Source organism: Sciurus vulgaris (genome assembly GCF_902686455.1).
Source record: "Sciurus vulgaris genome assembly, chromosome: 14".
NCBI classification, from domain to species: Eukaryota; Metazoa; Chordata; class Mammalia; order Rodentia; family Sciuridae; genus Sciurus; species Sciurus vulgaris.
This window is the reverse complement of record NC_136475.1, coordinates 67,477,823-67,499,869: the sequence shown is the minus strand read 5'-3', so window position 1 is coordinate 67,499,869 and position 22,047 is coordinate 67,477,823. Positions and strand designations below refer to the sequence as shown.

Sequence of the window (22,047 nt, the reverse complement as noted above, 5' to 3'; positions counted from 1 at the left end):
CTGTCACTAGTTACATGTATCATTTTAAACAATATTTTTTCTTTTTTAAAAATATTTTTTAGATGTTGGTAGATCTTTATTTTATTAATCTATTTATATGCAGTGCTGAGAATTGAACCCAGTGCCTCAGGCATGCTAGGCAAGTGCTCTACCACTGAGCCACAACCCCTTTAAAACTATGCTATATTAACGGGTTCTAGTCTACTCTTCTGGAATGTATGGGTAGAAGCAGGCAGGTTAACTCCATTGAACTCTATTAGCTTACCTGTAAAATGGGGATAATATTAGTTGGAACCACAAGAGATTTCTGGTTTTCAACAGTTTTGACTACAGGGGTGATAATTTTGTTTGATTCAGCTAAATAATTCCTTGCAAGATAATTTATGTAATAAATAATAATTCATCAGTGACTGGTGAATACTCCACAGATTGAGGGTCTCATGTGTGCAAAAGATTCTTTACTAGTGATCCCAGAGCTCCCTAAAGGACCAGGACTCTGGTCAACTCATGCTGATATTGTAAAATAAGGGAACAGGCTTGGGCTAGGTCAAATCCACTGCTACTTACTAGCTGCATGACCTGGGGCCAGCAGTTTACCCTTCCTGAGCTAGTCTCTGGTCACTCAATGAGGATGATGGCACTACTGAAGTAGACAGATGAGATAATGTCTGTAAAGTTTCTGACTAGGTGCCTTTGTTCATAATGGACACTTGATAAATGCTGGTTTTCCCTTCCCTGCTAGTGTGATCTTTCAGGCAAAGAGAAGAGGAATCTCTATGTTAATTCAGGAAGAACGGGAATTCTTCCCTTCATATTTTTCTTGCCATTCTTAGAATTGTAGTTGCTAGAATAAGGAGAAACCTTCAAGGTAATTTTTCCAACTCCTTTATTTTATAGAAGAGATAGATGCCCAAATTCACACAATGAACTAGGAACAGTTCTGGCTCCAAAACTAGGACTCCTGACTTGTAGGCTGGAACTCTTCCTAATGGAACAAGTGCCCAATTTGTTATAAATTCTGTCTAGGGAATAAGAGAACCTTGGAGTGTTTTTTCATTAATATTTGTATACAGTACACCAGAGAGAGGGGCTGATTCATTAAGGTTATTTTTTAGTACTATTAGAAGGTATTGCTCCATGACACCAGAATGGAGCTCCAAGATTAAAATAAATATATATCAAAGAAAAATTCAAAGAAGAGGAAGAGGAAAACATTGTAGATACATACATACAATATTAAGAGGAAAGAGTAAGGAATGGGAGTAGGTAAACAGGAAAAATGCCTCTTTTCTGTACAAAACAGAGATTTAAGTTAGTTAAAATACAGGATATTAATCAAAAGTATTAATGATTATATAACTCCCCTTCTGGACTCAGTCATCTTTAGACATTGAAATGTGGCATTTAGCTTGGGATTGACACAAATAAGCAGCTTTGAAAACACTTTTTTCTAGGTCCTCTGGACCCCTCAGGTGCTGACAAATGGCGTCCAGTTCTCCCGTGTCAGTCCAGATGGTGAGGAAGGCTACCCTGGAGAGTTAAAAGTCTGTGTGACATACACTCTGGATGGTGGAGAGCTCGTGGTCAACTACAGAGCACAGTCCAGTCAGACCACACCGGTCAATCTGACCAACCATTCTTACTTCAACCTGGCAGGCCAGGTAAGTGAACTCACTTCTTCTCTCCTGCTGTAACTAACTTGCTTCGTGGGATAACCAGGGACTGTGACTGGAGAGACCAACTTAGTATGGACTCACTCTGCTGATGGTGTCATCCCGACAATGATGAAAAGAGCCCAGGAGAGCATCTGGCTCATGGTAGGTATTCAATAAATGGAAGTCATAGAGGAAGATGGAATGAATACATTGTACTGTCAAGAAGGGTATGAGTTCCGGTAGCTATTTCAAGAACTCCCTCTCATCTGACTACAGCATGTGCTTACATCTGCTTCCCTTATTGTATTCCTACTTCCCCCTCCAATTGCTTCCACTTAAGGAAGCAGATGTAATCCTTGGAAAGATGTTTAACCCAGTCCCTTTAAATATATGTGTCCTCCCACTGTGTAGCCCACCAGCTCCTTCCAGGGATTCTGGTGACCAGTCATGCCCTGCACAGTATAGTAGAAAGAACGTTAGACTTGGATTTAGAAGATCCAGAGTTTTTTGTTTTTGTTTTTTTTTTTTTGTTTTTGTTAGAATAATAGGCATGTTCTTAATTTCATAATAATAGCTACCTGTTATTTATCAGCCACTGTTAGAAGCACTTTATGAAGTTGTCAGTAAAGACATTGAAATCAACCCAGTGTAGGGATAAACCCCAGTAGAAAGACCCAAAAACTGTCCACCTGTGGGTAGTAGAGAGACACTTAACAGTCCCCTTGAGTGATCCCCTCTAAACTTTCTTATTCCCTTCTAAAGGGAATGTCTCAGCTTCTTGAGTAGAAAGACCCAAAAACTGTCCACCTGTGGGTAGTAGAGAGACACTTAACAGTCCCCTTGAGTGATCCCCTCTAAACTTTCTTATTCCCTTCTAAAGGGAATGTCTCAGCTTCTTGAGAAGGTTATCACAGGAGGCAGAATAGAAGGTTGAGCCCAACTGTAGATTCTACTACTTCCTCCTTATCTGAGGAAATCATAGTCCACTTCACCTGAATCACTTAGACGAGATTTCCTTCAGGGTAGGGTGATAGATAGCCAACTAGTATTAGCTGGCATTTTTGCCCTCCCCAACTTTTAGGAGTTTGCTTTTGATTTTTAGGGGGAATAATTTTCTTCAAGAATAGAGTTAATTGGTTCTGATAAAATTTCCCAAATTTTCCCTTTAAAAATAAGAAAGCTGGATCTTCACTTGTTTGATCTTATCTTCTGAAACATCTACCAACCTTCTTGAGATCTTTAAAACAAACCAAAAGTCAAGAACAAAACAAAAACACCCAGTTGTTAAGAGGATCTACTTTTTAAAATAGGTTCAGAGGGCTAGGGTTGTAGCTCAGTGGTAGAGCACTTGCATAACACTCATGAGGCACTGGGTTCGATCCCCAGCACCACATTAAAAAAAAAAAAAAAAAAAAAAAAAAAATACTAAATAACATAGGCTCAGAAAGGGCAGAAATAGAAAAAAATATATATTGTATTAAGTAGGTAGTAAATTGTGATTTTTCTGTTTTCTGCATTTTGGTATACTTCGAATATACCATTTTATAATCTTGGGAATGATCTAAATGAATTGATTCAGAAATAGAAAGAAAAATTACATACGAAGTATTCCATCTGCCATGTGCTTCCAGCAAAGGAGACAAAATGGGAATGTAAGGTTTACTAAGGTCCTCCGCATTGATCACCTTTCCCATCCTGCAGGGACTTGGAGTAATAGATATTTCTGAATCTCTTTCCAGAGGAAGAATACTTTCCCAGATCAGAGACCCACCCAGAAGAGTGGTCAGTATAAACCTCCCCTAGACCATCTTAGTAATGCAGCTCGAATCCACAACCACCAGCTTCAGGATTGAGGGCACCAGCCTTCTGGGGCACTTGGGTAGGAGTAAGATGGTTCTCAGGCCTGGGGTCAAGAGTCTTTGCATATTCAGAACATTCCTTGCCCTATCCTGGGAAGCATTATCATCTGTCAAGCCCTCTTCAGAGAAATAATTCAAAATATGATATTTAAAGTAATAACTAGGGGGCTAGGGATATAACTCAATTGGTAGAGCACTTGCCTCACATGCACAAGGGCCTGGGTTCTAATCCTCAGCACCACAAAAATAAATAAATAAATAAGTAAAATAATCAGCTAGAAATGTGGCTCAGTGGTGAAGCACTTGCCTAGCATGCACAAAGCTCAGGGTTCAATCCTTAGCACCACACACAAAAAATAATAAATGAATAAAGTAGCCAGCTCATGTTACATCTGTTCACTTTTTTTAAATATTCTAAATCTAACCAATGGTATTTTTGTTCTATTTTTGGGTCCAAGCATTGGCTTGTCACTTCCAGTTTGCGTGTCAGAGGTCTGAAAGGTAGGGCATGAGAACTGTGTTTGAAACTTAACCTAAAGACCTATGAGAGCAGGCCTAGCAGAATTTGAAATGAAAAGCAATAGCTTGGTTCTGGTATGACTAGGTAGGTGACATCATCAAGGAACCAGGTGCTTGAATTTTTCCATTCTACTTCCTCCGTGTTTTGGCTTTTGTCTTCAGCTTTGTTCCTGGGTGGTTCCTACAGTTCCAGGAGTCACCCCCTCTACAGTCACCCCCAGAGACAAAAGAGGACCTATACCTTTCTCATATCTCTAAAGTTTCTTTTCTAAGCACAAGTACAACCTTTTCTAGAAGCCCCTGGCAGACTCACATTTCATTGGCCAAAAGTGTGACTCATTCTCTGCCAATGGGGGTCTGAGACTGCCATGATTGATTTAGACCAACCAAAATTTGGCCCCTGGGGACTGGGAAAGGTCCCTTGCCTGAAATCTATGACTTAACATAGAATAAATCAATGAGTCAGGTTTCTTCCAGGAGAAAGGGAAGGTACGGGTAAAGGGAAGGTCACTATGACTTTTGGGGGGTAGTCAACAGTGTCTGTTACTCCTGCTAGAAGCGTTCACAACTGAATTAAGGCAGTAGCTGTGGCAATGAACAGAAAAGATTTTAAAAGAAAGCTTTGTACAAATCATAATGGACTCTGTAAATAGTTAATGTTACAAACTAGTAGTAATTAAGTGAAGTTAACCAAAACAAACTCAAGGTCTTTGTGAGTCAGCATTTCTTGCCAAGTTTTCATCAGCTTTGAAAGGAAATGGGTCCAACAGTAATATTCCACTAGAGTAGATCATTGCAGTTTTCCAGGCTGGAAGAGGCATGACCTGAAGCCTGCTTCTCTTTAATGAAGGGATGTTAGTGCTGCCTGGTGACCCAGAGATCACTGAGAGAATAGCGAACTTTCTTTTCCTTCTTCTCCCAGCTTATTAACATCCCAAACTCATCAATTTATTTGGTGTGTGATTTTCAGGTTAATTCATTTTCTTCCTGCCCATTGCTTTAATGGGTATTCTTTGTGTGTGTGTGTGTGTGTGTGTGTGTGTGTGTGTGTGGTGCTGGGATTTGAGCCCACGGCCTTGGGCTTGCGAGGCAAGTACTCTATCAACGAGCTATATCTCCAACCCCTACCCAATGCTTTAAAAACAAAACAAAACAAACAGAAAAAGAAACTCCTAGGCAGCCTTGTTCATAGGAATAAAACACTGGAAACAACCCACAAGTCTAACTACCCATCAAGAGAATGGATAGACAAATTGTGATATAGTGGTATACTAGAATATTACTCAACAATAAAAAGGGTCAAATTACTGATCCAATAACGTGAATGCTGTCAAGAACATTATAAGGCACAAGAGAATGTCTACTGTATGATTCTATTTATGTGAGGTTCTAGAACAGGTACAACTCATCTGTACTCATAGAAATCAGTACAGTATTCTGGTTATAAATAAGCATTTGTTGTAAGAAAAAAAGGAAAAGAATGGAAGGAGGAGGGCACCTGAGGAAACAGAATGAGGCCCTGGATAAATGCTCGGCCAGGAGTCATCTCCTGCAGGCTTCGCTCGCTGGGTGGCTTCAGAGAGGTTGTGTCCCTCAAGGCTCCTGTATTTTTGCAAAGAAAGGATGGACGCGTTCTTTTGGCCTGGCTGTCCTTTTCTGGGACCCTTTCGTGCTCTCTGTGGGCCAAAGCTGTCAATCTAATACCATATCGTGGTCTTGTACTCAACCTTCCTTGCCCGTGCCTGAACTGAACAAAACTTCCAAGTCAGAGCTGGCCCTCGCTCAGTAGTAGAGTGTTTCTCTGGTATATGCAAATCCCTGGTTTCAATCCCCAGCGCTGAAAAACAAAGCTGAATAAAATATCCCTATTGAACTGAGCATTGAACAAATAGAGCTGAGGAAACAGTTCTAAATTCCCTTTCCTCATCCCCGCTCTCTTTAATCCCAAAGGCCTCCTCCTTGCCAGCGCCACACTGGATGTAAGAGGATGGCAGTGAGGAGGAGCCGCTACCCAGGAGAGACACCCTGATGTCTGAAGCTGCACTGGGCAGGGGTGCACGCCCGCTCCCATTTTGGACCTGCCTTCCCAGGTCAGAACAGGGACCAAACAAGTGGCTAAATGAGGAAGTATGAGCAGAGGAGAGGCCCCTGTCCTGGTCTTGCCCCATCTCCTCCTACCTCTGCTTAGCCCAAACCCACTGGGAGAGGAAATCAGTGTGCAGCAGCAGAACCTCCCCGCAGTGTCATTAAAGCAGTTTTTGCACCATTTCCACATGGAGTCTCATGGTCTCTAAATCTTGTCCTTTCATCTTAAAATGACTCCCCGATTTGATCGTGTGGCCTGAATCTTTCTCACCATAGAATCTGTGTCCAGGCAGCCTGCAGCCCTCTGCCCCTCTGCTTACTCTCTGCCACTCAGCAGAGGCTTCGGTTCAGCTTCACTCAGTTTCTCGGCCTCAACGCCACTGACATTTTGGGCTGGATAATTCTTTGTTGTGGTGGGGAGGGGGTGGGTGAGCTGACTTTTGAGCTTCACTAAGCAAAAGCCCTCTCTTGGTTCCTCTTTCCCATCTTCTGCTGTGAGGCTTTAAAATATGTTACTATGGATAAGAAAAAATAATCCTTTGCAAAAATAATCCTTTGCATTGAAAACATACATGTATAAATTTATTTCCCAATTTGCAAACAGCCCTTACTACACTGTGCCTCACAAAAATCCTAGAAAAAGTAGGGATATCATAATCCCAATTTTACACTGAGAGAGAGAGAGAGCTTCCCTGGGGCTGCTTAGTGAGTGGAAACTAGACCCCAAGCCTTCTGACCACTGACCCAGGCTTCCTGTACCAGCCTTTTTTTTTTTTTTTTTTTTTTTTCCCCAGTACTGGGGATCAAACCCAGGGCCTTACACCCTGAGCTACTTTCACAGTCCTTTTTATTATTTACTTTTTTTTTTTTTTTTGGTAGTGCTGGGGATTGAACCCAGGGCCTTGCGCTTGCGAGATAAGCACTCTACCAACTGAGCTATCTCCCCAGCCCTACTTATTATTTTTTATTTGGAGATAGGTCTTGGAAATTGCTCGGGCTGGTCTTAAACTTGTGATTCTCCTACCTCAGACTCCGCAGGAGCTGGGATTACAGGTGTGTACCACCTTGTCTGACCTGCACCTGCCTTTCTCTCTCTTTCAAAAGGGCAACACGATTTTGATTCTTGGGCTTCTGTCATGTGGCAGGGAGTGGGGCCTCTAGGTGGGAGCTGGGAGAGGGGTGACAGGTATCCCCTCTAGTGGGCCTAGAGGCGGTGCCTTGACCCCCCAGGACTGTGCGTGATGGGTGAGTGACCCTTTGACCCTTTCTTCTCTCTTTGCCTGCTATATGAGAGAGTAGCAGAAACTCCTCCATTGAGAAGCTGAGAGCCAAAAAGGCGTCCAAGCCACTGTGGCTTCCTTGACTTCTCAGCTTCACATTCCCCTTGGAAAAGAAAATACATGCTGGGCTTCTTACAAATGTATCAGTGGTTGTTTGGAGGCCCTGTCTACTCACAGTAAGATGACCCTGTTTACTCAGTAACATCATTGGTCAATTGGATTTCTAAAATTTTTGTCAATGCCTGAAAACATTTTTTGCAAGAAAGGTTACAAAGCAAATATGTAAAATAAGACTGAGCAGTAATTTTTTTTTTTTTCCTTTTCCTTTTCCCTCCCAGGGCTCCCCAAATATATATGACCATGAAGTCACCATAGAAGCTGATGCTTTCTTGCCTGTGGATGAAACCCTGATTCCTACAGGTTAGTGAATTTAACCTTTTTATGTAAGATAGGTCACAGATTGGATTCCAAGCCCAAGAAAGGACATTAGTAGAGAAACTGGTAAAATCCTATTGAGAGCTATAGTTTAGTTAATAGACTCATTCCAATGTTGATTTCTTAGTTTTTGATATTTGTATCATGTTTATGTAAGATGGACTTCCCACACTGTACTATTTTTACCACATGTCTGTAAATTAAAATCAGTTCAAAGTTTAAGTTAAAAACAATCTGCATAAGAAAGCACTTCAGGTTTACTGAACTCCTGCCCTACATTAGGCAAGGACTTTAATTTTAGTTTGGCCTCTTTAAAACAATGGGGTTGTGTTTATGGCTGCTAGTTTAACATTTTCATAAGGAAAAAGATAAGCCTGTGAGCCTGTGTACTCAACAGTGACTTGAGTTAACAGCAGGAGTTAGAAACTTCCATAAACATAAAACTAATTGGAATAATAATGAGAAATTGAGATAGATGAGTTAAAATTTTTGGCACCACAGTTTTGAATATTTTCCTGACTCTAAGACAGGATTTAAAGGCTTTTATGTTTGTCTTGGCAATATGTGTCATCTTTTGATATTTAAATGACTCAATAGATGAGCATGAGTGAGCTGGCCCATCTTTTTTTTTTTTATTGGTGCATTATAATTACACATAATAGTGAGGTTCATTATGCATAATCTGATCAATATGATTCCACAGTGAAGTTGGCTCATTTTGTCCTGGATGTAGAATTAATGCATTAGAACTGTATGTTGTGAATTATAAGGAAAAAACAGTTCGGCTGCTGTAAGGGACTGATGAGGAAGAAAGTGAACTAAGTAGCTTATAAATGCAGGTTATGACATAAGTGCATAGTGACTTGTATATATTTGTAAAATCTTCTTATGCTATATCCTATTGTTTTGATCAAATGAAAAGTACAAAAATGCGCAATTCGTGCTATGGAAAGATTATTTGTCATGATTATAAAAGATAATTGTGGGGGCTGCAGTTGTAGCTCAGTGGGGGAGCACTTGCCTAGCATGCATGAGGCCCTGGGTTGGATCCTCAGCACCGCATAAAAATAAATAAAATAAAGGTATTATGTCTAAAAAAAAAAGATAATTGGGGCAAAGCATGGTAGTTTAACTTACGATCATCTAATGGATTTTGTAAAACCCTGGTTTATCTCAGTTCTGTACCATACATTATTTCAGGATGAAATTCTATACCTTGTACGAATACTTAACAACTGTTAAATTGAGTAGGAGTTAAGAGCTCTGGACTCTGGTAGGCAGGAGTCCTGGTTCTGGTCTTGGCTTTGCTGTTAACTAGCTAGGGGAACTTCAGTGTGTGTACAATGCTTTAACATTTGACTCCCATAGACTCCCATTTCCTTTCCACAAATAGGAAAGACATTGAACTCAATCAAATTTTATGAATCATTAAATTTTCTTATAAAGAACAATTTGGGAGACATATGTTTTCATTTTGCCAAGTTAGCTATTCCAGAGCCAGGGACGGTGGAGTGCACCTGTAATTCCAGGTACCCAGGAGGCTGAGGAAGGAGGATTGCAAATTGGAGGCCAACGTGGGCAACGTAGTGAGACCCTGTCTCAAAAATTAAAAATTTTAAAAACAGAAGAAAAGAAAGGAAAGCTATTTCTTTATAGGGTTATCAAAACTAACCAGTATGGAGGAAGGAATGATACTAGAGTGAAACAGACATTATTTACCTCATGTATATATATGACTGCATGATCGATGTGATCCTACAATAAATATGTATAATCAGAAAAATGAGAGATTACACTCCATTTATGTAAGAGCTATCAAAATGTATAAATGCATTCTACTGTCATATCCAACTAATTAGAACAAAACAAAACAAAACAAAATCAACTAACCAGAATGTATCTTTTAGAGTTGTCCCTTCCATGGGGGGTATTCATTCCAGGACCTCCCATAGATAACCAAATCTGCAAATGCTTAAGTCCCTTATATAAAATGGCATAGTATTTGCATATAACCTACCCATATGCTCCCTTATACTTTTTAAGTCATTTCTCAATTGCTTATCATACATAATACAATGTAAATGTTACATAAAGAGTTGTTATAATATTTATATTGTTTAGGGAAAAATGACAAGAAAAAGGTCTGTACATGTTCAGTACAGACCTAACTATTTTTTCCGAATAATTTAGATCAGCAGTTGGTTGAACCTATGGATGTGGAACCCAAAGATATCCAAGTATATTTCAATTTTAAAAATTTAAAAGTTGTGATAATAATGAGAAACAGAGATAAATAAACTAGATTTATCAAAACAAAAGCAATATTAGGCTACCATTTATAATCACCAGCTATTCATAGAAGAAAGGTTTTTTGGATTTTTTTTTTTTTTTTTTTTTGGGCAGTGCTGGGGATGGAACCCAGGGCCTTTTGCATGCTAGGCAAGTGCTCTTCCACTGACCTACATACTAAAAAAGTGGGAGAATTTTAATAAGGAATAATGCTTTAAATTGAATTCATTTAGCTTTGTAAGGAATCATGATGGCAGGTTATCCAAATGTATCTTGGTTTTCTATGGACCAGTGAAAATTTTATTACAATTCATAATTAAAAACTGACAATTGATCTGTAAGGCCACATCTGGTTCTTACATTCTGTGATTCTGCAAGGCTTCTTATATGTCATTATACTGCTGTTTCCACAACCCTTCCAGTCCATAGAGCTCTATCATGAGCTGACCATATAGCTCATCTCGTAGAGCTCTATCATGATACAAATAAGTTGCAGTAACTTCAGAGCTCATGAAAAATGGTAATTCTCTGCTACCTGTCTGTATGTTCACCAGTGCTACATGTCACACCTGTTTACTCCATAACACTCAAATGAAAATGACATGATTCCTTTGAAATATCCTCCCCAAACAGGCAGTAATTGCTCCTTGGCACTCAGTGATGGAAGAATTCACATTTAACCCACTTTCAGTTGAGAACAAAATCTCGAGGAGCTCTCTTTCTTTAAGGTCATCTGACTCTTAACATTGACGAAAATCCCTGAGCAAGTGGCTTAATTCTTTTTCTAGGTGGTGGGCAGGGTACTAGGGACTGAACCCAGGGGTACTCTACCACTGAGCTACATGCCAGTCCTTTTTTCTTTTTAGATAAACATGACAGTAGAGTATATTTTGACATATCATACACACAGTATAACTTATTCTAATTAGGGTCCCAGTCTTTTTTATTTTTTACTTTGAGATGAGGACTTGCTAAATTGCTGAGGCTGACTTTGAACCTACAATCCTCCTGCCTTAGCCTCCCGAGTCCCTGGAATTACAGGCATGCACTGTTGTGCCCAGTTGCAAGTGGCTAATTCTAAAATCAGTACAAAGGGCCTGTCCATCATTTGGTCATTCAGAAATGCCTTCCCAGGGCTGGAGTGTGGCTCGGTGGTAGAGGCCCTGGGTTTGATCACCAGCCCCACAAAACAAAACAAACAAAAAACAGAAATGCCTTCCCTGTGCTCCTGGAAGTGTTAAATAAAACCTGGAAGGTCAAGTGTGAGTTGTTAGGCAGTGAGGGGAAGAAAGGTAGTCTGGATAAAGTTGAGTAAACCTGGGAAGTGCAGGAAACAGCAGGGTTCTCCCAGGGAAGGGCTGTGCTTCTGAAGCACCAGGCAGTACCAGACTCAGTGTAGCATAGATTAGAAGGACCACATCAGGTCTGCACCAGGTTCTCTTCAGCAGAAGTCCCTGGGTTGGCCCATGGTGACCCCAGGCTGCCTGGAATTCAAGGCCAACCCAACAGAACAGACTGAAAGGTGCACTCTCTAACCTCCTGGTATTCAGCTAGGAGTGGACTGACCATACAAGGCCATACTCCTGAGATGCACTGGAGGAACCTGTTAGACAGGCCACACTCCATTGAGACTTCTGGGGATTAACTTGCAGTGTTTAGAGATGTAGAGATTGTAGTTTTGTTGGATTGAGATAATGACCTGTGAGATGAAAGTTTATGATACTAATAACTAGTATTTCAAAGAAGACTGTGTAAATAATTCACACTGCAACCCTGTTGGGTGGATTCTGTTAAGTTTTCTTATTTAACAGATGTGTAAACTGTCAAACAAGGAGTTTAAGGCTATGGTTAGGGTGTGGTTCGACTGTATCCCCCAAAGTTTCATGTGCTAAAGGTTTGGTCCCCAGAAGGCAGGGCTTAAGAGATGGGACCTTGCTCATGGTAATGAGGTCATGAGATGTATCCCTCAGAAGGGATGAATAGCAGTCTTTCAGAATGTTTGTTCTCCTGAAAGCGAATTGTTATAAAGGGAAGCCACCTCATCCAACTGGCCTCTTCTGCATGCAGCCAGTTTCCTCCCTGCTTCTCTACCATGTTGTGATACAGTCAAGGAGGCCCTCACCAGAGGCCAAACAGATGGGACCACCTGATCTTGGACTTTCAACCTCTAAAACTGTGAGCTAAATAATCCTTTTTTCTTTATAAGAGTATTTTGTTATACCAGTAGGAAAATGAACTAATACAGAGAATTACCCAGTTGGCAAGTGGTGCAAAGCTGGGATTCACCCCAAGGTAGTCTGATATTAGAACTCAGACTCTTGGACTGGGGGCATAGCTCAGTGATAGAATACTTGCCTAGCATGCACAAGGCTCTAAATCTGATCCTCAGCATAGCAAAACAAACACCCAAAAACATACTCCATGTTAAATGTCAAGAAGGTTTGGGTCAGGTGTGGTGTATGCCTATAATTCCAGCTACTTGGGAGGCTGGAAGATTATAAGATTGTAGCCTGAAGATTATAAGCTCGAGGCCACCCTGGGCATCCTGTCTCAAAATTTAAAAAAATAAATACTGGAAGGGCTAGAGTGGTAGCTCAGAGGTAGACCCCTTACTTAACAAATGCCAGGCCCTGGGTTCAACCCCCAGTACTTAAAAAAAAAAAAAAAAAAAAAAAGATTTGGGATGATGAGGAAGGGTAAGAAAGGAAAGAAAGAAAATAAATTAATTTCTTGACTGTACAGATATCCAAGACCACCATATAGTCAAGAATGAGAAATAAGCAAAAAACAAACCAACTTTTAATAGTTGTCAGTTCTCATTTCTTTTACCATCTTTTGTACAAGAAATGTCACAGCTTCTCTTGCTGTTGTTTTCCTCCGTTTTTCCTTCTGTTCAACTTATTTCTACTTTGCTGCAAAGAGAACAAAACAAATTTTGTTCACATTATTTTAAAAAGGGAGAAATGGGAAGGGAAGAATTTTCCTGAAGTTAAAAGCATGAATTTAAATGTCTGGCTTTGTCAGTCTGACAAGGAAGGGAATGTAGAAAAAGAACAACTTCAAGGCAGGCAAATGGAAGCTCAAAATTCTTCTCTGTGCTCCTCACTAACCTCAGAGATCATTGTTCTATTGCCACTGACCCTGTTTGGTAATGTATCCCTGGTCTTACAGGTTCTTGGTTTTCTCATCTGCAAAATCTTACTATGATCATGTTGAAAGTTCACTTTCCTAAGTGTGTGTGTGTGTGTGTGTGTGTGTGTGTGTGTGTGTATTGCTCATTACTGTTGAAGATGACAGGAAAATCACCTTTGATAGACAATTCACAAACATAGTAAAAAAAATAATAATAATAATAAGCTTTACCAGTTACAGGATAGTTTTCGGTAAACCTGGAGAATTCACTTACTGTGGGACTTGTTTGCCCAGGAGGGATGCTGGGTACCAAGTTCACTCCAGACCCTCTGGTCTCCCTGGGCTGCTGCTCTGTTGTGGTGAAGCCCTTAGAAGTCAGCAGCAGAAAACTATTAAACTATTAACAACTTTGATCTTCTTGCATATGAGTGACTCTTATCCACAAATCAATTATTTTGCACACTCCTCTAGTCCTCTTCTTTGCACCCCAAATCCTTCCATGGACGTTTATCTCTTCTCCTGGGTCATAAAAATTCTCATTAATTTTACTTAGAGCTCCTGGAGAGACAATCCTGTCATCATTGTAGCAGAAAAGAGGCCGAGCCCCAAGAACTCCTTAACAGATAACCAAATCTGAAAAGGTGGCAAACGCAGAAGCATTTGTAGTGGATTTGGGAGAAGCTGGGGGCAATATTTTAATCATCAGATCATCTACATTCCTTGAATTTAGTGTCAGTTTGTCTCAGAAATGTCATCTGACAAATTACAATATCTACAGACTCATCTGATCAGACTCCTGCTGACTTTCTGCAAGTTCTCGGGGTTCCTCCTAAGATTGTGCTTCACACAAAAATGTTTTAATAGCCCCTCCCACCACATACACACATCCTTCCCCTTTTGTGGCTATTAATTCATACTTATGTTTTAACTCTTTGTTTTTGGTTGCCCTCTATAAAAGCTGTAACCTGAGCTAGTCTCAAGGGAGATGCTGATGCAGTTCTAAACTCAGGAGGTGTTTTTCACCCTGGTTGCAGGCGCTTAGTACACGATTTTTCAGGTGATGGGAAAACCCAACATCATGAGAGTGTAGTGTCTTGTATTTTACAATTAACTATAATACCGTGTTCAGGGTATTCAGTAAAAGGGGACCTTCCCTCCCACTGTGTGTTTTTGGGGAGGGGTGAAGTCCTGTTCTTCCTTTTGTTTGTTACCTGCTTACCTGCTTGCTATCACACAGAAAGGAAAGGGACATGGTGGTTTCTTCATTCTCTCCTTGTTCCACTCTCCTACATTAAAAGGCTGTCCTTGGGCTGGGGTTGTGTCTCACTGGTTGAGCGCTTGCAAGTGTGAGGCACTGGGTTGGATCCATTAGCACCACATAAAAATAAATATATAAATAAAATAAAGGTATGTGTCCATCTACAACTAAAAAAATAATTTTAAAAAAACTGCCCTTTTCCCCAAGCCTAGTAGAAAGCCTCTGCAAGTGTAGGAGTATCTACAGGCTTCAAAGGGGCTCAACAAAGTAATTTAGAGTCACCCCCATCTTCCCCATAGGAATTCCTGCTATCTTGTCAGCCCTGGAGGCTTCAATCCCCCATACTGAGGAGGAGAGTAGGGAGAATAAAAATAAGAACAAAAAATATTTTGAATGAAATTCATCATCTACTAAAGCTACTTCTCTCTGGATGACATTCCAGACACTTTGGAGTCTGCAGTGATGTTTTGAGCGCATGGTCCTTGCTCACAGGTGGCTCTCTCTGATGTGTCCCGGAGGCAGCACAAGCTGAAGGCCTCTGCAAGGCTGAGAGCTCATTTTAACCCTAGACCAGGAGCAAAGCTTGCTGCTATATGGTCAGTTCAGCTCTGCTTCTTTGGAGCCATTGTTTTTAGCTATTTAAAAACAAACCAAAACACAAAAGCATTGCTGCTCATAAAACACTTGCTCCTACACAGGATGAGAGCCGGCTCCCATTGGGGCATCTCAGGTCCACTTCAGTGTGTTTGTTGTGTTTATTGTAATCAGGGCTATCCCTGGAGGTTCCCAGAAGTGGAACTCCTAGAAGCCGTTTACCAGAAGAGAGACAGATGTATAATGGATGGCCAGGACAGAGAACACTCCAGTGCACGGTCTCTGAGCCATGGCTCAGGCCTTCAGCTCAGGACCTGATACTCATGACTTGCCCTGTGGCAACAAGCAGAATCCGGTCCCTGGTGTCCTGCTCAGGTACGAAGTCAGCTAACTATGAGTGAACAGGTGAGAAAATCCAATCCAGATTTCTCCAGGGATTAATTCGTTCCCAGGGTTGTAAATATTACTTTTCACCCATTCACTTAGAGAATGGTGGGAGCAAGAGGCAATCTGGGCAAGCTGCCCAGCAAGACACTGCCATGTATATAACACAGTGCAGTGTTTTAAAAAAAAAAAAAAAAAAAAGGTACTTTTTTGGGGAGGCGAGTACCAAGGATTGACCCAGAGGCATTTAACCACTGAGCCACATCCCCAGCCCTTTATTATTTTTTATTTTGAGACAGGGTCTTGCTAAGTTGCTTAGGGCCTTGCTAAGTTGCTGAGGCTGGCTTTGAACCTGAGATTCTCCTGCCTCAGCCTCCTGAGCCGCTGGGATTATAGGCATACACCACTACATCCTGCTTTTTAAAGACTTTTAGGGGCTGGGTTGTAGCTCAGTGGTGGAACGCTTGCCTAGCACACGTGAGGCACTGGGTTCATTCCCCAGCACCACATAAATAAAACAAAATAAAGGTTTAAAAAAAAAAAAAAGACTTTTAAAGCATATTGCTTTTCATTTTGTCTTGCTGCTCTTTATTTGTAGTCATAGATGAGGAGTCAAAAAAGCAAAAATGCCTGTAATCCCAGCAACTCAGGAGGCTGAGGCTGAAGGATTACAAGTTCAAAGCCAGTCTCTGGAATTTAGTGAGACCCTAACCAACTTGGTGAGACCCTGTCTCAAAATAAAAAATAAAAAAGGACTGGGGATGTGCCTCAGTGGTTAAGCACCCCTGGGTTCAATTCCTGGTACCTCCAGCCCCACACCCCACAAGAAAAGAATGCTTTGATCAGGTCTTTGCTCTTTTACTTTAGTAAAATCTTCTCTTACTCTTTTTCTTTAGAAAAGATATCTTGTATTTTTATAAAAATTTGCCCAATCCACTTTGTCCCCCAGCCCATCTGTGTTCACCTGCTATTCTTGCTACTCTCTGTTTTTCAAAGCTCACTCTAAAATTACATGAAAGCAACCCCATTTTAACAAAATTAGAATTCTGGTAGGAAAGGCTTACCGCAAGTCTGTGGAGAGAGGCCCAGCAAGACTTTTCTATTTTATTTCAGCCTCTCTCAGTTCAGCCTAGAATTTGGTCGATGATATAATTACTTCCCTAGAGCAGGTCTATGTCTCTACCCTGGAGAAATAACAAACTCCAAAGTATTCTCCTGTTTCAAAGATGCTGCAGATGAAGATTGTTTTGATCTTCATGCATTAGCATGTGGGTTCCTAATAGAAAATTCCTTTAAACGTTATATAATCCTAAAATATTGGACACAGTATTCATTTCAACCATCCATGGATATGCTTCTCTTTCCTTTTAACCCTCCTCCACATCATTAGTCATCAGGTCCTGCTGATTTTTAACTCCTACATACTTCTCAAATGTCGCCTCGGTATGTCTTATTGATTATATGATTCCGCCTCCATTGACACCATCTTGGTTTAGGAGTTCTTTTCTTGTCTAGATCAGTGCCTGGCTTATACTATGGGCTTCATAAATTTGGATGAATAAGTGAATGAATGAATCTAAATGATCACTTTCTAACTGAAAAAAAAAAAAAAAAACTCAAGATTTATCTTCCATCTGGTTCCTAAAGATATCTATCTAAAATGCAAATCTTAATTTGATAATCAGCAACTTAGAACCTTTGAGATGATTTTCAGGCCCAACCTCAGCTGCTTCTCCAGGCCATTTCTCACTGTGCCTCACTCACAGCCCACCTATTTCTGTACATCCCTAGACCCTCAGCCTATAGGGAGCATGATTAACCCCTTCTTTGCTTCATAAACCCCCACTTGTCCTTCAAGACTCATACCTTCTCCTTGGAAATCTTTCTCCCACTTACTGGAAACAATAGATTTTTTAAGAATTTAACTTTTTTTTTTTTTTATGCAATGCTGAGGATTGAACCCAGGGCCTCACCCATGCTAGGCAAGTGCTTTAACACTGCCACAAACCCAGCCAGGAAGTAATAGATTCTTGTGTGTGGTTTTTGTTTTGTTTTGTTTGATGGTACTGAGAGTCAAACCCAGAGTCTCATACATTTGAGACAAGCACTTTACCACTGAGCTACATCCCCAGCCCTTGTGCATGGTTTTATAATGACATAAGCCATTTAGCGCTCATCATCTGCCCAAGCTTCACTCTCTGCCCCTCCACAAGTTTTCCTCAGATGATCTATGAGAATTTAGTTGCAGATCCACCATGGGGAGCTCTGGGCTTGGTCTTTTTGGAAGTTGGACAACTAATCTATGCTAAACACAAAAATGAAACCAAGAGCAAGCCAACCTGTACATCTTAGGAACAGCTACTACTTTCTCCCCCAATAACTAGTCTCTCCATTCTTCGCCCTCCTTTATGGTTGTTTTAAATATCACATATAATGCAATATGGTGTGAGAACTGGGATTCAGAAAACCAAGTACAGGTCTTAGTTCTGCTCTCCACCAGCCATGCCCTCCAGGCAGCTGTAAAAACTCTTTGGGCCTCATCAACTGAATCTGTAAAATGTGATTAGATGGGTATTGCATAAGTTGAACTCTAGATCCTGTCCATTTCTAACACTCTGACTCAAAGACCACATGAAACTTGTAACTAGGGCCCTGTGTATGTGGGAAGATGATGAAAGAGCTTTAAGGGTCCCGGGAGGGAAGAGGAGGATACCTCAGTGGTAGAGCATTTGCCTAGCATGCATGTAGCCCTTGGCTCCTCCCCAGTAACCCTCCAAGAAAGGGGGTGTCCAGTAGCTCCTGAAGTTCTATGGAAAACCCTGTGTGAGATCTTGGTCTGCACAGGGGTTTGTTTTCTTGTCCTTTTTCCTCTCTCAGGTGATGACAGTCTATGGCTGCCGTTATATATAGTATGCATTAGCATGCTTAAAGCAGTCATCTTTTTTGAGAAGAGCAACTGTTTTTCTTTTGGGGAGTTTCTGGGTGGGTTTGTTGTTTTATTTTGTTTGCCGATTCATCACTGAATTTCCTAAAGGGAACTAGAAGGCGAGCTAGAGGAGAAAAATGGTACACCAAGAAAAACATCTTCCCCAAGTTCCACCAACTTGGAGACTAAGAGTAGTTAGATGGCCATCTTTTCTGTTTCTACTTGATTCAATTCATGAAATAGCTTTCATGTGTCCACCAGCCATTGGTTTGGACTTCAATATGTGGAGTATGACTGGGCACAGTTGCACACACCTGTAATCCCAGGGGTTCAGGAGGCTGAGGCAGCAGGATCCTGAGTTCAAAGCCAGCCTCAGCAACTGCAAGACACTAAGCAACTCAGTGAGACCCTGTCTCTAAATAAAATACAAAATAGGGCTGGAGATGTGGCTCAGTGGCTGAGTGTCCCTGAGTTCAATCCCCGGTACCCATCTCCCCAGAAAAATGTGGAGTGTAGGGCAGGTAGAAACCAGGGCCACTCATCGAGTGGAAAGCCAGAGCACATATTCTGGTTGTCACCCTCAGCTCTGCAGTTCTAGGGACGAGCCCTTCCAGCTCCAGCTCCCCTAGTACTTCATTTCCCAGTCTGCATCACCAGGTGATATCGGGTACCTACTTGATATCATAGTACCTACTGTGTGCCAGGACCATGCCAGCCCTGGGGAGCAAGCTGGGTAAGTTCTGCCTGAGTGAAGAACATACAGCCATGTACAAAGTAGAGGCCCTGTCCTCAGGCAAGAAAGGCTACAGATAAAGATGCGCTTGATCGACCCAAAAAAGATTAAACTATGACGCTGGATCTTATTCAAAGCTGCTTATTCTCTGACAGTTCCCTCCTAGATAGTTTTCAAGGAGGTTCAGTGCAGACACTCCACATCTCTCTCCTGGTAGCCATGATGCTCTCCAAGGAGGTACATGACTGAATCCTTCTCACCAAATGACCCCAAGAACAGTTTTATGAGCCCCTAGAACAACTCCCAAAGCTACTCATGCTCCCCATTAGAAACAGATCACTGCTACAAGATTGGCAAACATGAGCCAGCATGGTGGCAATTTGGCAGGAGGAAAGCTGGGAGATTAGCACTTGGCCAGGCTGCGTATAATTCCTGTGAAAATTGCAGGCTCACATCAAGTACATTTGTCAGAAGGGGAGTTATTTGCTAGTGTTCTGACCACCACCCTTGGAGAGTTGATTTAATACTTACCCCTTCCCTACTGCCAGTCTGGACAAGGGCTAGCTCTGGTTCATTCCTAGTGCATAGCAATCCTTAGAGGTCACCTGTTCTGAAGGAGTTGAGTGGTAACTGGGGGCTTTGCATGACAGATCTGCCTCAAGGGAGTTCCAGAGCAGACTTTTTCAGTTCACCCACATTTACAGGATACTTACTGATTGCTACATGCTGCCTGAAGACTGGACTTACCTAGAAAGAGAATGGAACACTGTCTGCCCTGGAGAAGCATTTGTCTCCTTAACATTCACACCCTGGCGCCTCACTTGCTCAGCTCTGCAGAGGGTAGTCATGATTGGCCTGCATCATGCTAAGGAATGGGAACTTTATCTTTAGATCATGGAGGTCTTTGAAGTGGTTTAAGCCAGGGGACTGGCTGGGTAAGATGGCCTTTTTAGAAATACTATCCCAGCAACTGTTAGGGTGGGACTTGACTGCAGACCGACAGGAGATTAACTGAGGAGGACCAAAACCAGGGGTCAGGGGGGAAATGTAGTTTCATAAAATTCTGGAGGTAAAAATCAGAAGATTTGAGTGGAATGTTGTAGATGAGGAAGAAGGCTATCTGATCACTGCTGGGTTTCTAGGGCAGCCCCTGGGCAGTGGAGGTGAAGAAATCAAGTGGTGAATGGAGGAGGAGGAGGAGGAGGACAGGGTCAGTGGGTAGGATGGGGAGAGGTGCTGGGAGAGCTGTGGATTTGGCTTCGGGAACACGTGAGGTTAAGGAAGCCATGGGGCACCCAGGTGGCGACATATAAGTAGCAGTTAGGTGAATATGACATTAGGAGAGAATAGAGAACTGGAGATACAAACCCAGTGTATACTTTGTAGATTGAGCCACATGGATTTTCCAAGAACAAAACATAGATTGAGGAAAACAGCAGTCTAAGGACCAAACCCAGGGGAGCCTTAGGAAACCATTTCTAATATTCCAATATTTAAGGTGCAGGAAAGCCCACAGTGAAGGTGCTGCTGAGGGAGATGGTCAGGGACTGCAGATCATCTAACAAGAGGAAGGGGCGTGACAGTCTTACAGTGACCGACAGTGTCAAGACTCCAGAGGACAAGTCGGAGGAGGCCTGGGAAGTTTGTGATTATAGTCCATCACTGCTGACACCATTTAGCAGTGTGGTCAGGGCAGAAGCCAGATGGGGACAGTTTGAGGAATGGCAGAAAGTGAGGAGAGAGAGAGAATACAGGCCAATAAGTGGTTCCCAACCAAGTTGACTTTCTTAAATACAGAGTCCTGGGTCCCACCCCAGAGATTCTGGTTCACGTGCTGGTACCTGGGCCAGGGACCAGAGTTAATGGAAGGAACTGGTGTTGAAACCGCTCTCAGGTACCTGGGACAGGAAGAAAAGAGGGTACCTCCGTGAGTGGGAATGCGGTCTCAAGTTAAGAGGCTTTCCCTTAGGGGGAGAGGACAGGAAAAAGGTTGTAAAGTGGGCCCCGAGAATCCAGTGAAGAACAGAGACCATGGATTTGTGGTGACTTCCCAGTGCTGCTCTGAGTTTTCTCCAGTTTCTCTTAGCAGCATGGAGTCGGAACTGAGAAGGCGGATAGTGGGATGATCCACAGTTGGGGTTGTGTCAGACAGGAAGGGCAGGAGTCAGGGTGTAAGGCCCATCAGTGAGTGCCACTGAGTGGCTCATGTCATAGACAATGGGCCCTGAGAAGGTGGTGAGGGATGAGAGACAGGAAGGACACCAGGGGCCTGGCAGTATCCAATGGGCTCAGACATGGTGGAAATGAAGTAGGAAGGCAGGAGGCCACAGACAGCCGTGGGCAACTGAAGGGTGAACTCGTTAGTAGATGGCAAATTCCTGGATGCCATCTGAAGATCTATGATGGAAAAATACCTTCATGAAAATGCCTTCCGTGGGCCTAACCTTGAGGTGTAAAATGGCCTTTCTGCCTGAAAATGAATAGCCTGTGGTTCAGTTTAGCAGTTTATGCTTTGGATAGCATGTCATATCCAGAAACAGTACCCTTCCCCATTGCAAGTTAACATGAAATCAGAAAACACTCAGTGGAAAGAAAAAAAAAAAAAAAGCAGTAGAATAAAGCCACAAAACCCAAAGCAGAGGAAAGGGGAAAAAAACTGCAGACAAGCTTTGAGGTTGTGTGAACTAAGAAAATTTATAGAAATGTTATCTTAACAAAAAAAAAAAAAACAAAAAAACCCAAGGTGCTTTACTTGCCAACCCCTGGAATGAAGTAAAAATTCCCACCCAGAGTGCTACTTTTAATTATCTTTCTCTTTATGTTGTTTCCTAAAATAATAACCAGCATTCTAGAGATGATTTACCAAGATGGCTTAATTAGGTGTCAGATGAGTACCTG

At 41.8% G+C, this 22,047-nt stretch overlaps 1 protein-coding gene across 1 annotated transcript in view; it reads left to right on the top strand.

Moving 5' to 3' along the window:
• The window catches only part of GALM (galactose mutarotase), a 55,452-nt gene that overhangs the window by 11,320 nt on the left and 22,085 nt on the right, over positions 1 to 22,047 (top strand). Inside the window, exons 3-4 of the mRNA XM_079111130.1 lie at positions 1,455 to 1,661; positions 7,737 to 7,818. Of these exons, the coding sequence (XP_078967256.1) occupies positions 1,455 to 1,661; positions 7,737 to 7,818 (289 nt within the window). The remainder of the gene's footprint in view (positions 1 to 1,454; positions 1,662 to 7,736; positions 7,819 to 22,047) is intronic.